The 16,342-nt window shown below is 41.0% G+C and overlaps 1 protein-coding gene across 2 annotated transcripts in view; it reads right to left on the bottom strand.

The window, feature by feature from the left end:
- The window catches only part of si:ch73-374l24.1 (protein kinase C alpha type), an 85,931-nt gene that overhangs the window by 25,261 nt on the left and 44,328 nt on the right, over positions 1-16,342 (bottom strand). For both annotated transcript variants that reach the window (XM_034893979.1, XM_034893980.1), the window contains exons 4-5: positions 1,627-1,738; positions 468-596 (exon numbers count right to left, since the gene is read on the bottom strand). In XM_034893979.1, coding sequence (XP_034749870.1) covers positions 468-596; positions 1,627-1,738 — 241 coding nt within the window. The remainder of the gene's footprint in view (positions 1-467; positions 597-1,626; positions 1,739-16,342) is intronic.

Raw genomic sequence — 16,342 nt, 5'->3', positions numbered from 1 at the left:
CATCTGCATTAGTAGTAGTAGTAATTCCCTCTAGGCGTTTCTGAAATTTGGCATTCATAAGGATGGGACGTACGGACAGACAGACTTCTCAACGACATAATACTTTCGGTTATCGCTGGTGCAGAAGCATATAAAAAAAAATTGGCAACAGAGGGAAGCGTCTGAAGAGCCTGCCCTGATAGAGAAACGTTTCCCAGCATCTTTTCAGTATTCCTGAGTGAGTGAGCTTCAAGTGACCACTTGAAGCAAGCATCTGGCTAGAGGCAGAATAAACACATTTGTTCTGATTAGTTCATTAACTCAAGTCTACGCCGGAGAGATTCTTTTCAATGGTCTGAAAATCTATCACTCACAGTCACATTTGGGAATCTCTTGCTTACTGTACATCTCTCATCATTTGAGACTGAGCAGCCTACTAAGTACTCTACAACACAAGATTATGCACTAAGATTAAGAATAAAACCAACCTGTGACGTGTAGCCTGTCCAAGCTGACCTCGATCTTGAGGAAGAGGCGACCCCGACGTTCTGTGTGGTCCGTCCCACACAGGCTTGGCACGTTGACCACACATTGGTTGTGCACGTTCATGTCGCAGGCTAGAAAGAGATAGAATGTTGAAGAGGTGTGTTGAGTTTATCTGTAAGGGGGCTTTTTTTAGGCACTCCACATAACAGTGAAATGCACCTCTTACCTTGTTCCACTAGCATTTGATATTCAAAGAGAGGGCGGGGTTAGGATAAGTGAGTGTAAGATTGCACATTACGCTGAATTTAACAACTTATTGCATTTTGTGATGCACTTATGCGTGGAAAAGCCTCTGCCTCTGAAGAAAATGTGCAAAAAGAGTTAGTGTGATGTAGTGGGTAAAAGTGGTGTGTGTTTGTAGGACACACACACACACACACACACACACACACACACACACACACACACACACACACACACACACACACACACACACACACACACACCACTTGGCAGGCTTTTTTTGTATGGTGTGCCCCCATTACCATCTGCGATGATGCCACCACCAGAGACTCACAGATGGATGGACAGAGTAAGAGGAGGAGAGAGGGAGGGAGGATGATGGATGGAGACAGCGTGGAGACAGGAGGGGACAGATGAGGTACAGTAAGGGATACAGAAGAGGAGGAACACAATGTAAAGGGAAATGAAGAAAGCAGCTTTACCTAAATCAAAGAATAGGTCAACAGTGTACTGTAGAGGAAAAGGATGGGAAGGATGTGTGGGAGTACAGAATGAAGAATTGGGAAAGCAAAGAGGGAAGAAACAGAACAAGTGGGGCTAAAAACAGAGAATTAAAATCAGGAAACTACAGTAAAGAGTGGGGGTCATACATGTAAAGAAAAAAGGGATGGGTTGATGTGGGGTGGAAAGAATGGGAACGCAAAGAGGAGGAATCGGGTAGGACAGTGAATTGTGCCTGGCCTGGATATGTGGCACAGAGTAGTACAGTAACAGTCTATTCCCATCTGTTCTCATTAGGGCTGACCAGCACAGCATATTCAACACAGGTGCACGCACGCACACATGCACACACACACACACACACACACACACACACACACATACACACCCACACACACACACAGGGTGTGTACTCACTGTCACATTTCATCCCTTGGTGGATGAGCCCGTAAAGCAACGAACCACAGTGGTCACAGAAGGTGGGACTGCCGTATGTGTGAATCTTGAACTTGTGCTTGCTTCGGGGGTCCTGGGCAACAAAGAGAGTGATGCAAAAATCAATAAAATAAAATAAAGATACTACATTTTTGTTTGTTTTGTTAAACCGTAACTGAGACTGATCATGATGTTTTTCATTTTGTATAGAGTGCAGAATGGGACAAACTGAAATGTTGTCCTCATGATAGTGTTACATCTACTTTTTCCCCACTGGTAAACTCCTCAATGTTTCTTTTTTCTTTGAACGCTTTTTACATTGTGTGCAAAAGGTAAATTCCTTTTACTTCTAAAGGCCACAAAGCCCTCAGATAATCATTCAGATGGCATAGTTTGAGGTTTAGATGCTCAACTGTAGTGTTATAGGAAATAAAGGGGAATGAAAATGGACTTTTCATCTGTTCATCACTGTGCTGCTTAATGTCTTCTGCAGAAATTGATGATTGAAAAGAGGATCCAAACAGAGCTGACCTTCTTTGCCTCATTAACACACTAAACAGCACTTCACTTTAATTTATATGTACTGTGGTTGATTGATGCGCTTATGGTTTCCAAAAATAAGAAACAGGATAACATTATAAAAAATATGTTTTCATGCAGCACATACAGTATTCATGTCATTCAAGTTTTATTCGTCAGAAATCAATTCATAAGTTCCCCAGTCACTATTGTGATAGCTGAGGTTAGCTAATTTCTACAATCGCCACAAAACAAATATGGCCCTAATTAAAGCCTTGCACAAGAGAGTGAATAAACTCCACCAGCATTCCCTCCGTCATCCTGAAATGTGTCAGAATGGTTACATGTGTAATTATACAGGCCACTGACTGAGTAAGCAGGCACAGATTGTAAAAAAGCGCCCCCTATTTTTAATGTGACGGCAGAGGAAGGAGGAGCAAAAGGCGTAGAAGGTTGGTGCGTGAAAGAGATGGGAGTTGGTGTTATTGGCAGGGAACTGAGTCAGTGGCGTGAGTGAGGGTCCCAGAAAAGTCTAATTGGCATGTTGTCCTTTTAGTGAGCTTGCCTATTTTTGTTAATTTCCTGGGGCCTTTCCCAGAGGCTTTTATTGGGAGGAAAACACAGATGGTGTAGTGGTCTTGCCCCTCGTCTCCTGGGTGCAAACCAGTTTCGCCTCTTCACTACATTCTTCTCAACTTTTCAATTGTGGGAACATTGAAGTTATCTTAAAAGAGACTTGCTGAGTAGACAACAGACACCAGGGACTTTCCCTAAGCTCTATTTCTTTCTCTTTATCAGCCCTCTACCTCACTCCCTTACCCTCTAAGTCTCTGGACAGCGAGCCCTGTTTCTCACTTTCATGCCAAGCCTTCTCTCTCTATCGCTCTCATCTCCCTTTATATGTTTTTTTTCTCTTTTACTCTGGGTCATTGTCTCTCTGTTTGTGCTCCCCTCATCCCCTCATCCTTGAAGCCATGGGTGAAATTAAAATAGGAGGGTTTCCAATCACAGTCAAACTTAGCCTTCAACTCAACAACCCACTGCAGGGAGAGGCCGGGTGTGAAGACATTGTCTGTTCAGCGCTCTGGGCTTCTGCATGTGTGTGTGTTGTCTGCATGCATCATGCATTCATTCCACCCTTTAGGCCAAGTCTGAGCCTTGTGATGGTGCAAAAACCCGGAAAAGCGGACATGCATTTAACAACCTGAACTGAACGGAACAATTGCTCAGATGCACAAAAAATTCTTCTCTGTCTTTCCTTCTCACCTCTTCTGACCCAAAATAATCTCTCTTCTTGTTCTCAAAGCATGGAGAGATTATGACTATACTAAAACAACACAAAGTATAAACTCCAAAATAACAATACAGAACCTCTCTGCACAAGCTTCTCTTTCCTGCTGCATAATCTGCAATTTTAAAGTGATACAGGGCCCATATATTTTACCAGAACATTTTTTTGTTACTAGTCAAGCACAGTATTAAACTTCTTGCTTACACCATGAGTCCACTTGAACACAGACGCTTCAGGCATTGCCAAAAGAAGAAATAAAGAAAACATTTGTTCTTCCCTATATCTCTAAGTGAGAGTCTCAGTATAAAGGCAACAAATGGGGCCTGTTTGCTTCTTTGTTCTGATTATGTATTAAACAGAATAAGAATATGCATAAAATTTAAATGTGCAAACACTTGAAGAGGCAGCATTCTTGGCAGCTTTCATTGTGGCCCACGCTCCCACATTAAAATCAACCATTTGGTCAAGTGAATACACAGTTGTAGCATGTTGCAGGATGTCAATATGTAGCATGATGACTTTTTGACACTGAAAAAATGTTTATAACAGTCTTTTAACACGGAGGAGGTGGCTTACAGGCCTTTAGGGCCCATGGGCCTGGTAATATTGTTCAGTAATGCATCCATGGGAAAAATGCCTGGGAGTTATGAGAAGACTGTAGGAAACGTATAGCTGCCAGTTCTTTTACATGAACATGCATGCACAAAAACACAACTGAGCTTTTCCCTTCGGTTTGTTTCTGTTGTTGAAGCTATGCCTGTTATGAGAAGCATAAATACATGACACACAAATCACTAATAGACAGTCAATCATGTTAGATCCAAAACAGGTTAGTCATGGAGCTGAAGCACTGGCAAATAGAATACATTCGAAATATCTAAAAGTGGAGTGTGGCACATCAAAAAACTGACTTGCTAAGTCATCTCTTTAGCTTCAATCTATCAAACATCCTCTCAGCCATTTAAATACTGGACATCATACTGCGATGGGGGAAGAGGCTGGCGGACAACCCGTTGACACGAACAGATAGAGCTGCTGAGGCAAAACCAGGGATGCTGGTTTCAGTGAGGCGAAATGATGTTGCTGCCGAATTCCTCAGAGCGTAACAAGGGCCACATCAAGCAGAAGAAAGGGGAAGAGGTCGATGATGAGAACAGAGTGACAATATGCCAAAGGTGGGTCTTTCTAATTATAGTCAGGCATTGGCAGGCACATCGCCATCACAGGTAACAATATCTAATAACTAACTGGGCATTATCGCCATAAAAAGAGTGGAAAGGCTGATCTGACTCACGTCTGGGGTTAATTGGTTAACAAGCAACCCTACAGAGCTGCCTTCATATCAGCTTCACACAAATGGGGTTGATGGTTACATAGACAAAGTGTAATTCCCCCATATTATACTTAATAAGAAAACCCATTGTGATCCCCATCCTTGCTTGATTTGACATGACTATGTTTAGACACGATGTTTTCAAGTATTCTGCCTACTGAAGTGTTCCTAAGCAGCACACTGCATTTCTCCAGGGCCACTTGAAAAGAAAAAAGAAAGATTATTAGCTTAAAGTAAAATGCCACTTTACCATCAGTTACACACACACATCTCCCCTTTCTTGTAAAACAATGAAATTGTAGGTTTATGTTATGTATGTGTTTCATATTTAAGAAGCTGGACCAACAAATATTTAAATATTTAGCATTTTTGCTTGAAGAATGACTGAAAGAATTGTCCATTACCATCTGCACTTCTAGATAACACTAAGCAATTGTTTTTATTTTACCTTAGCAGAAAAGGTGACTTTATAATTTTTCTCTAATTCACATGAAAGCATACCAAATCTTCACCCTAAAGATTTAGAAAAAACAACATACAGAACAGTCGAACTGATTTAGTGATTATCTGCAATGAAGCTCTGTCTGTGGAACTATTTATTCATTACTGTAACAAACACACACTGGATATTAGCCACAATGTGTGTGTGTGTGTGTGTGTGTGTGTGTGTGTGTGTGTGTGTGTGTGTCTGTGTGTGTGTGTGTGTGTGTATGTGTGAGAGAGAGAAATCAGGGGCTTGGGGGAAAAAGTGAACTGTACAGTTGCTATGGTGATAATTAAATACAGTGATGGATTTAAAGTCAGCGCAGAGCAAGAAAACAGTGGAGGGCATGAGGAAAACAAGTAGAGAATAAATCACTCTGATTCGTGGGTGCACCTTGTTTATGAAAGGCAAAAGAATTATGAAGGAGACAAAAACTAATGAAGAAATGAACACCGTGGAGCCATGCCGCCTCATGATGATGATGAAATGTTTCCTTTCTTTAGTGCTGAAGCTCAGCTGCTCAGCTTGAAAATAAGACCTTAGTTGGATGGGTAACACCTTATAATAATGGTACATGCATTATCATGACTTAATGCAGGAACAATACATTAATTAGGCCTAATACAACAATTAAGTATTTGAATCATCATGACTTCTTATGTATTAATTATGTTCATGACTTTAAAAAAACTGACCAGTCCCAGCAGTTAAAATAATAATTAAATGTATAGGGAATAAAAGCACTGCAAAATGATACAGAGGTCACTAAAGTGACAGAAAATACAGCATACTGCAGATGCATTTTTATTTTCAGTATGCTAACATGATCATAATGACAGTGCTAACATGTTTCAACCATAGACTGTAAAACTAGTGGGCCAAAGCTCCCGAGACTGAAAAGTGAAGAAAAAGTGGAGGTGCCTTAAACCTGCGTTCTATCTATAGGCTTCCTGATTTCCAAATATTTCTGCAAAAATAAGTCATTAGAAGGGTCTTCTGCACTACAGCATGATGTCCATTTTGTAAAAGATAGTCCTATTTGTTTTAACATTGACGATAAAGCAGGCAATGCTTTAGGGGCATGGCTACACTGGCCTGTCAATTACGACCAGGCTTAGCAATGTGTATCCATGGCACTGTGTGCATTACAATAGCTGTGATGTCTAAAACTTTTCACTTCATCAAAGTTAATTGGAACATCTAGATAGCTACTGCTAGGGTTAGCTAGTACCTCAAGAGAAAGTCTGAATGGTCACAGTATCCGTAGGTCTGCATTTACCTGCTGGTAAATCTCCATAGGATGACTCTCGTCAGAAGGACTGAAAATCTGTAACTTTCCCCCTTTTGCGGCTATCTTAGAACAGCCCTATTGCAACCATAAACAACACGGGCTTGGCCGCGCCATTCTCCCCAGCTCCAGCCTCTTGTCAATTGTCACGTCCAGTTACAAAATCCAAGATGGCAACTTCTGTATTGCCAAACTCACGGCTTCATGGCGTAAGTCCACAAACCAATGGGTGACGTCATGGATGCTACGTCCGTCCATGGTTGTAATGCTAAGCATAATATGTATAACAGCTCTTCTAATATCAAATGGATAAATGATTGCTAAACCATAACCCGTCTACTTGTCTACAATCTGTCTCTCTCTCTCTTTTTCACACACACACACACACACACACACACACACACACACACACACACACACACACACTCACACACACACACACAAACACACACAAACACACACACACACACACACACACACACACTCATTCCCGGAGCGGAGAGAGTTGCTTCACGTGATCAATCGTTAGGAACTAATCTGTCTTCTGACACTGATACAAACAATAATGAAGCTGTGACTCAGTAGAGTCAAAGAAAAGAAAAGAAGACAGAGGACTGAAGGCAGATGAACTGACATGAGATACATCACCAGCAAAAAATAGAAACAGGTTAAATGACCGTAAGGGCAAGACTTGTAAACAAAAAGATAACACAATGAGCTTGTAAAAATTTAAAAAGCACATTGACCTGCTCAGTGTTATCTCCTCATCTCTAAGCTAACATTTTTACACAGTGAGTGTTGTCTCTAGGCTCGTCTTCACAATTGTTGCTGTAAAATGACATCCTGTCACCTGACTATCCATTACTGATTTAATTAGGGGGGTGACAGAGAGAGAAAGAGTTCTCTCTCTATCCATCTGCATCAGCCTGTCAGTGTTTACTGTAATGGCCCAAAGTGTTCAGCCATTTCCCACTGTACCTCATTATGTAGCCTACAAGACAGATTTATAGCCTGTAAATCATGCAGCAAATACAAACGTGGAGCAGATGTTAAAGGAGGAATTAAACAAGTATTAGTTGTATTAAAATGCACATTTAGATAGTAAAAAAATAATTTCCTTTTAAATGATGTGACATATACAATGTGTGTATGTGTGTGTTCTCTTGGCAGTTAATGCATGTCTTGTATGTGTTCCATTTGTTGTGTGCCTCCTTTGATTGTATGCCTTTCTATTCTTGTTAGTGAATTAAACATCAAAAAGCTTAGGATATTAAACATGCCACTCACAGACATGCACATACACACACATGCAGATCCCCATGCAGACACACAGGATATGTATGAGCTCATTAGTGAGAAATGGTACAGAGAGCAATGTCAGCAATCTCCAAGAGAGCTCACTGGATTAAGGGATACATTGATTTCTGATGATGAGATGTGGAGTTGATTATGGTGATGACAGTGTGTGTACCAGTTAGCTAAGATATAGTTTGAAATACACAGTATTAGGCAACAGTTACAATCAAGCTATCCTATCTTGTCATAAATAGATGCACACCATTGGTGGAAGAGATGCTCAGATCCTTTACTTATACTTTACTTGTTCTTATACTGTATGTATTTTGGGTTTCTTTTAAAACATGTTTACATGCTTTATTGTTAAAAAAACATAATTTTTTCTTCTGAACTGTCAGTCTGAATATACCTGTATTCACCCTCTGTCTGAAACAATCAATTTTGACGCCTGTGTCTAAAAGCCCCTCTTGTGAAAAATCCAGTCTTCTCTAATTGAATTTCGTAAAAGTGGTTCTCAAGCTTTTCATGCATCCATGTTTATGTGTGTGTGCGTCAGTTGCGGGGGGAACGGAGCAGCAGCTCTGCCTGCTTCAGTGAGGTGACAGGATTGAAACAGCAGCAACTTTTAGCGGCTTTATAGTGAAAAAACGTTACAACGTACCTTAATGTTAAAATGTATACATGTTGGCAGGACGGTCTGAAATGTTTTGCACACTCTTTCGCTGTACAGTACGTTTAGTTGGTGAGTTGTGTTCGAGTCACACACGTCTCGTCTTCATATCAGAGGTTAGCAACCTCATCCACAGCACTCGCAAAAGGGCACCAACTCAACTACAGAAAGTAATAAAGAACAATATAATAATAATAATAGGAGAGGTGCCCCGAGCAGTTGGGGGTTTGGTGCCTTGATCATAGGCACCTTAGCAGTGCTTTGGTCCATATGGGTCCACATGGTGACTTGAACCAGCAACCCTCCGGCTCCCAACCCAACTCCCTACAGTCTGAGCTCTTGCCACCCCTGACATCCCCGGAGTCTCCCGAGAGGGGGGGAGGATGAGAGTCTCGACAGGTCAGACACAACGGATACAGCCAGGAATGAACTATGGACAAATAACCAAAACAACATTAACCTGGGGGGCATTGGAACTAAACTGCCATTGGAGAAATACCTGCAAGAACAAAAGAGGGATTGTACACCAAAGCTGAACCAACTGTGGAAAAGAGGGGTCACAGGAGCAGAGCACATTGATAGAACCTGGTGAGACACAGAAGAAATCCAGGCATGAAGCACCCCACAGCACTGGAACTCTCTCAGCACTTGTGTCACTTCAAGACCTCATAAGGGATCCACCTGATGCCACCCCAGGGAGCTAACCCCACCCTGTGAGGGAATGAATTAAATGGCCCAAGATGAGCGACAAAGAGTGGTACTAACTAGACTAAGATCTTGACATAGTGCTAGAAGCCACACAATGCTCCCCTGGAGGCTGTGGAAGCTGTCCCGGAGGATCTGGAGAAAGGGTACCATTCTATCAAGCTGGATGAAGGCAGAGGGCTGTTTTATGCCAAAGGAAGAGAAATCCTCAACCATTGACAAATTCAGAACAATCTCACTGCTAAGTGTAGAAGGCAAGATCTTCTTTTCTGTACTGGCCAAGAGAATGACATGACATTGTACATGATTGAGAATGGATATATCAACACTGCTATCCAGAAAGGTGGAATTCCAGGCTCAAGAGGAATGTACGGACAAAGACCTTCTGCATGAATGCAGGGAGAAAGGATGGCAGGTGTGGCTGTTCCTGGTTGAGGTTGGCTGTAGAGAATTTTTCTGCTCAGTCAGTGTGGAGAATGCTCATAGCCTTCGGAAGGACAGGGACGAGAGAAAGACAACAGCTTGCAGGATGGGGGAGAGAGCGGAAAGCTACTTGCTGTTTATGGAGCAGGAGGGAGGAGTTGAGCTGGAAGCCAGGAAGGGAAGATGGGGAGTGACTTGGCCACCACTGCCAAACCACCATCGTGAGGTTGTTGTGGATAAGGGTTAAAACTGTTGTGGATGAGGGTTGAAACACCCAATGAACGATGGGTACCGCCTGATGACATCAACCCCTACAGGCCAAGGCTACATTCACTTACGGTGATTGAAGGTGAGAAGCATTTTTGAATGTATTTGTAATCTAGGGGTACAATATTTCCTTTTGAATTGTAGTGGAGTAAGGGAATAAAGTAGCTGAAAACATAAAGTCTCAAGTAAAGTATAGGTCCCTCTACATTTTACTGGAGTGCAAAACTTTGTATGTGCTCACTAAGGTATTTAGTTACTTTCCAACACAGAAATACACAAATAGAGTAGACACAGGTGTCTGGCCATTAATCCTTTCCTGTCATTCTCCAATTAATAGCAGAGGAGATATCCTGTGTTCAGATGCATTCACTGAGCGCCACACAGCCTTTCATCACAACCCAACTTTCATCTTCAAACACAGCATTTAATTAGACTGACTAGGATATGAGGCCTGCTTTTATATGCATATTTGTGTGTAAATGTGTATGGGCCTCTAGCTTACATGTGCTGCAGCTTAGCCTTTGTTGCTGTATTCACACAGAGGCCAAGCAGGGCTTTCAACCTGTGAAATTGTAATCACTTTCTGGGTGCTCCTCTATCTGGCTGGAGGCCTCTGTATTTGCAGTTGTCAAGCTTCATTGGGAAACACAAATGGCAATAGCTCTATCAGAGTTCAGTCATAATTGAGCAAAACGGGTGCAAGAGAGGCTGAGCTGGATAGTTAACTTTGTCCAGAGGTAGCAGAGAATCCCACTTAGAATAGGAATAGGAATCCAGGCTTTCCACTGTGCTTATACCAGGCCAACAAAAATGGCTACATATTGTTCCTGCATGAAAACACTTTCTACTATGTTGCTTTTACCCTTAATAGAAGTATAAGGTGTACATAAAGTTTGTCCTTTTGCATCAGACCTGAGAGCCTAACTCTAAGCTTCAGACAAACTGAGTAGGTGGGAATTTTGACACAATTATTTGTAAATCACAAAGTGTGATTGTATATATTTGTTAATTATATGGGGAGAGTTTTAAAGCTGCAATACTAAGCATGTTTAAGCATCTGAGCGTCATGTTTTCTTAAAACAAACCATTGTTGGCCCTAGGTAGGAAACAGCTGAAATGTGTTAATGTCCAATGTTTCGTTGATGCATCCATCTACCCCAACCTCCTCCTTCTGCAGAATGTGTGGCTCCACAATAACATCAGCTATCTTCCTCCTTTGCTCATGACTGAAGAGTTATAATTCAAATGGCAACTAGAAGCCTTTGTCAATTGAATATAAACAAATGACATGTTTAAGCGTTTGATGAGAGGACAGAGAAGAGTCGTGAAATGTAATAGAAACATTATCTATGGCACAAAACTCCTGTTTTCGTTTTTATGAGATATTATTATATTATGTAATAAGCTGGTATATGTTGACTTGTGACCAGAAGGTTACCACTTCCATCACTAGACCAGCAGAATAAATGTAGATAGGGAAAGCTAAAGATCAGCCTCATATGTTGCCTTTGAGGCAGGCCCTTCACTCCAATCTGTTTGAATTGCTCAGTTGCCATCTGAATAGACTGTGGTTATAATAGGGAATTGAATCATGTTCTCAGTCAAATTGTCCTGGATAAATAGGAGTAAAACAATTTAAAATATTGATCCAATTACAGAAGAGATACATATGTAACAAAGGTGTCTACAGGTCTCAACAATCATGCAAAGGATCAGTGTCACTCCGGGTTTCTCTCTAATCAGGGACTACATACATGTAAAGTTAGCAACTAATTAACCACATATAAAAACTCCACACTGTGCAGAAAAATGGACAAGAACAAGACGAAGTTCAGCAAGCCTGTAGAGCTAAAAAATAATGAGTTAGGAAGCTGACATACAGAGAGTAACTACTGGCTAAGAATATCCATAATGTATTCGTTTCTCCCTTTTCCTGGTTGCTGCAAAACCCTCAAACTAAGTTTAACAGTGAATAATAACATGTTGTTTAACTGTACTTACACAATCAGATATTCACATGAGGCAGTTTTACAAAGCCAACTATTAAGACTGTCGTAAAAGTTTAAGAAAAAGGGAAAACAACAACACTTTTTAGGTCATTTATCACCTGCCTTCCCCACAGTGCTTTGCAGCTGTCCCCATTTTACCCCCAGTTCCCTGGTGTGTTTATTAAAGCTTTGACTTGCAAGTGAATCGGACAACTGGCTGTTAACATACCTGCACGTAAATCACTGCGACATTTCCACGGAAACCAAGGAGGACAGGCCCCAGGTGGCCAGATCTCTCTCTCACACACACACACGGAAACTATATTTAACCAATGCACAATATAAACACTGAAGACAAATGGTAACACAACACACAGTACTGTTTGCCATATTCTGTAGGCATCAGGAAAACTAAAACAATAATAATATTATTTTGGTTACTCAAAGTCAAATGACCTGTTGAATTTTAGCAGAACTCAGAGCAACATCCAGTCTGCTATGTCCAAACCAGACATACACTTGAAAAGCACTAAACCCCTTATGCACTTAAAGCATCATTAAGTTCCTGATACTTTACACATCCTACAAATTACGATCAGCACCCATAGGATTTGATAATCATCATCTCATTGATGAATTCTCCATCTTCTGCGTTGATGAGCACAGCTTTACATGAGTGCTTATATGAGGTGTGACATCAATAATAAAACAAACCAAAGGAAATTGCAGGATCCACATCTAGCCAATGGAGTAACTACAGTAAGAGAGATAGATAACTAAAGCCAATGGCAGCATGGAAAATAATTACACACATGGTAATCCGCAGTAGCCATCTGTCACAATAATGTGCTTGGAGCACGTATGGGATGTTGTTTGATTCCTTTTATGTGATTATTATAGTCTTAAGTACAGCAGTAAGGATATACTCACTTTAAAAATGCCAACATATATCATATATTATTACTGTTAAATACCAACAATATGTTCCAGTGATGTGTTTTTACAGAAGAGTAGTAAATAAGAAATTTAAGATTTAATTATCAAGTAGTTTTCAGTGGGATTTTGAATGAGCCTTTTTGTTTTTTTACTTCTGTTTCACTTTGACTAGCTATAATGAGCACAACTCTGAGTATGTGAGCTGCCGAGGACCTCAGTGGGTTTTGACAGAACATGAAAGGAATGAAACGTGGTAATTTAAAAGAACTGAGAGTAGCAGCGGACCTGCAGCTTAAAGGTGTGTGTGTCATCTCAATATGCGAACGGATTATCTGGTGTCCTCTGTCTTGTTACATGCCTCTGTGTGTGATTTTATGTGTCCTAAATTCTCTGACATTCAGGCTGTGTGTGTGTGTGTGTGTGTGTGTGTGTGCACGCGTGCGTATGTGCGTGGATTATGTCAAAACCGCTGTAGCTCGCAGAGACCACTTTGGCCCCTGATGCTTTTGTCCAGCGTCCAAACAGCAGACGATTACCAATGTGCCGCTTGATTGTGTGTATGTGGATGCCAACGTGTGACTGTCACTATTTACGTTTCTGCAATTACATAAGCAACGCAGCTGCTCTTCGTCTGTTTTTTGTGCTGAATATGCAGCTTTCCTCCTGCCACCGGCCTTGTTTTACAAATTCTCTTCCTCCGTCCAACTGATGGCACGACAGTATTTGTTGACTGAAAGCTTTCAGATCATTGAAGGGTTATGCAGCAAAAGGATGAGGCCAAAAGATCAACAGCTGGCCTGTCAGTGGGCTGGTAATCCACAAGTTGTCAGTGATATGGGAACAGCCTCGTATGGCTTATCCATACGTACCACACTCTCCTGATTAGACTGAGGGACATATCACTGATGATATGAGATGTGTGGGTATTAGATAAGGTCGACCTCTGACCTGCGGCTGTGCAATTCACTAGAAAAAAAAACATCTAAGCGTTAACTGCAGTTTTAATCCTCCTACATCAAGTGTGTCTGTTACAGTACATGTCACCGCTCATAGTCAGGTACACTAAAAGTGCATACTCGAAAGGAAAACCAAAGTGAAGATAGAGAAGCAAACACCTTTTGAATAAAAGTAATTAGTGACCTATTGTTGGAGGAGAAATTCTTCTGGTGAAGCTCAATGTCAAGATGTTATTAATTAACGATAATGATTGTCTGTCATTTGGATGCTAAGGTTTTCTGAGAGGTCTAGCTCTAAATCAAAGTAATCATTATGATTATTCATTATTTGCCTATAAAAAAAAAGGACCTTGAGGTCCTGCAGCTTTCTCACAAACACAAACACCCTAACCCACTGCACAAAATACGTTGTTTGCCACAAAATTACTTTCACTCCACAAATTCACTATTGAAAGGGTCGGTGTTAAAAAAAATCATTCGAGACTTCCAGTAATGCCACACTAGCTAGGCAGACATGCAACAGACGCCTCCCGGGTAAACTTCCCAAAATAGCAAACAGGTAGCCTCAAGGAATTAGTGAACAGTTACTATTTGTTGCTAAACTCTAGAAAAAGAAAATGCCTACAAGACCGCCAGTCAGACCCTCAAAATCCACTACTAAACCACCAGGTAACCCCAGCCAGGCCAAACTAGCAAGCTCCAATGCTAACAACAACAATACAGCTACTAGCTGTGGCCAAATTCTTGATGCCATCCACACAATGAAGGAAGAATTTGTGTCACGATTTGACTTGTTAGCGCTATTCAGGGAGTGCAAGGTGAACTGAAGGTACTGTCTGGCCGAATGACCGAAGCAAAAGACAGAATTAGCAACATTGAAGATGACATAGCCTCTCTGAAAACACAGGCCACGTCCATAAAAGCGGCTACGGAAGAGCTAGTGCTCAAAGTTGATGATTTGGAAAACCGAGCCCGCCACTCAAATCTGCATTTGGTGGGTTTGCCCAAGTCAATAGAGGGAGCTGATATGTGCGCTTTTTTGTGAAAAGTGGATTCCTGACGTGCTTGGTGAACAGCACGCACGTCAGGAATCCAGGGTCTTTAAAGATTTGGTGTTAAGGGGAAATTTCTCTGCTAGATAACACTCCTCTATGCTGATCCCTAAGCTATAGTCTTAATGAATTTTTAGCACATTTTAAATTGTACAAGGAAACAAGACAGGACTGCCCTGTCTCCACTGTTGTTTACACTGCTAATTGAGCCATTTGCCTTGGCAATTTGTAATAATACCAACTTTAATTGCATAAGGATAGGAGATGGGGAACACGTATAGCCCTCTATGCTGACGATGTAATTTTGTTCGGCTCAAATTTACAACAAACTTCACCTGCTTTACTTGACCTAACAGCCTACCTTGGCACCTTTGCAGGATACAAAATAAATTACCTCAAATCTGAAATATTATTTATGGATGAAAAGGAGAGACTAAATCATCCAATTCATACTCCTTTTATGGCCTCACTCAAAGGCTTCACCTACTCAGGGGTCAAGATCCCCCCTAATACTGACCAAATAATATCAAATAACTTCAATATGCATTCAGATCTTTTTTTGTGATGGCATTTTAATGTGCTTTGAGGACGCATCCCAGGGCCAAAAAATTATAATAATAATAATAAAACACGGGAGGGTGAGAAAATAATCCTCAGATTTATCAATAATGAAGATAACGTGTTTTTCACAGATATTTTTGGGGCTTTCATTTGAATATTTACAGTAGCACAAATATGGAATTTCATGAAGAGAACACCTGTTTCTAAGCTGTATTTAAACATCAGTTCTTGCAATGACATTACAAATCATAATCACAATATAGCCTGAAGTATGAGAATTTTATCAATTTGCCATTATAATGCAGCTCTGCCCTTTTATCTTCAACAGCTTAATGTTTAATTTAATAGACTAAAATCCAGTATAGATGTTCCCATTAACGATCATTATGCACTCACAGTCTCGTTCGGCTGCACAACCCTCCAATGAGATGGATGAGGGTGACATTTAGATAATAGACAATAATGAGGGCACAAGAACGTAGTATAGAAATACTTAGTCTTACACATGACAAACAATCCACCCACTCATGAGACAAACGTTCAATTACAAAGCCCTTGTGTGAATGCATGAATATTTCACACATCAGTTTTAATATACTGTGGCTGAAGTGATTGATCATTTGATAAGGCGCCTGCGCTGACTTGATTGTGTTCAAGACATTTAGAGAATATTAGAGGTCTAGGGGTTTTGGGCTGATCTATTCTTGTCAGGCTGAGCATCTCAAGCAGGGCTGACTAATGATCCGACGGGCTTGGCCAAGGCATGAGGAATCAGTGACAGCTTAATGAGGCCATAGGGCTTCTGTGCTTACAGATATAGAGGCAAAAGGGAGGAGTGTTGGGAGACACAAAGAGGAACGGGGAAGGAAGATGAGCAGAAAAGAGAGAAACCACATGAGAAGAAAGGGTGTATGAAATGAGAGCTATGA

The sequence above is a fragment of the Etheostoma cragini genome, chromosome 15 (genome assembly GCF_013103735.1).
Source record: "Etheostoma cragini isolate CJK2018 chromosome 15, CSU_Ecrag_1.0, whole genome shotgun sequence".
NCBI classification, from domain to species: Eukaryota; Metazoa; Chordata; class Actinopteri; order Perciformes; family Percidae; genus Etheostoma; species Etheostoma cragini.
This window is presented reverse-complemented; position numbering and strand designations above follow the sequence as displayed.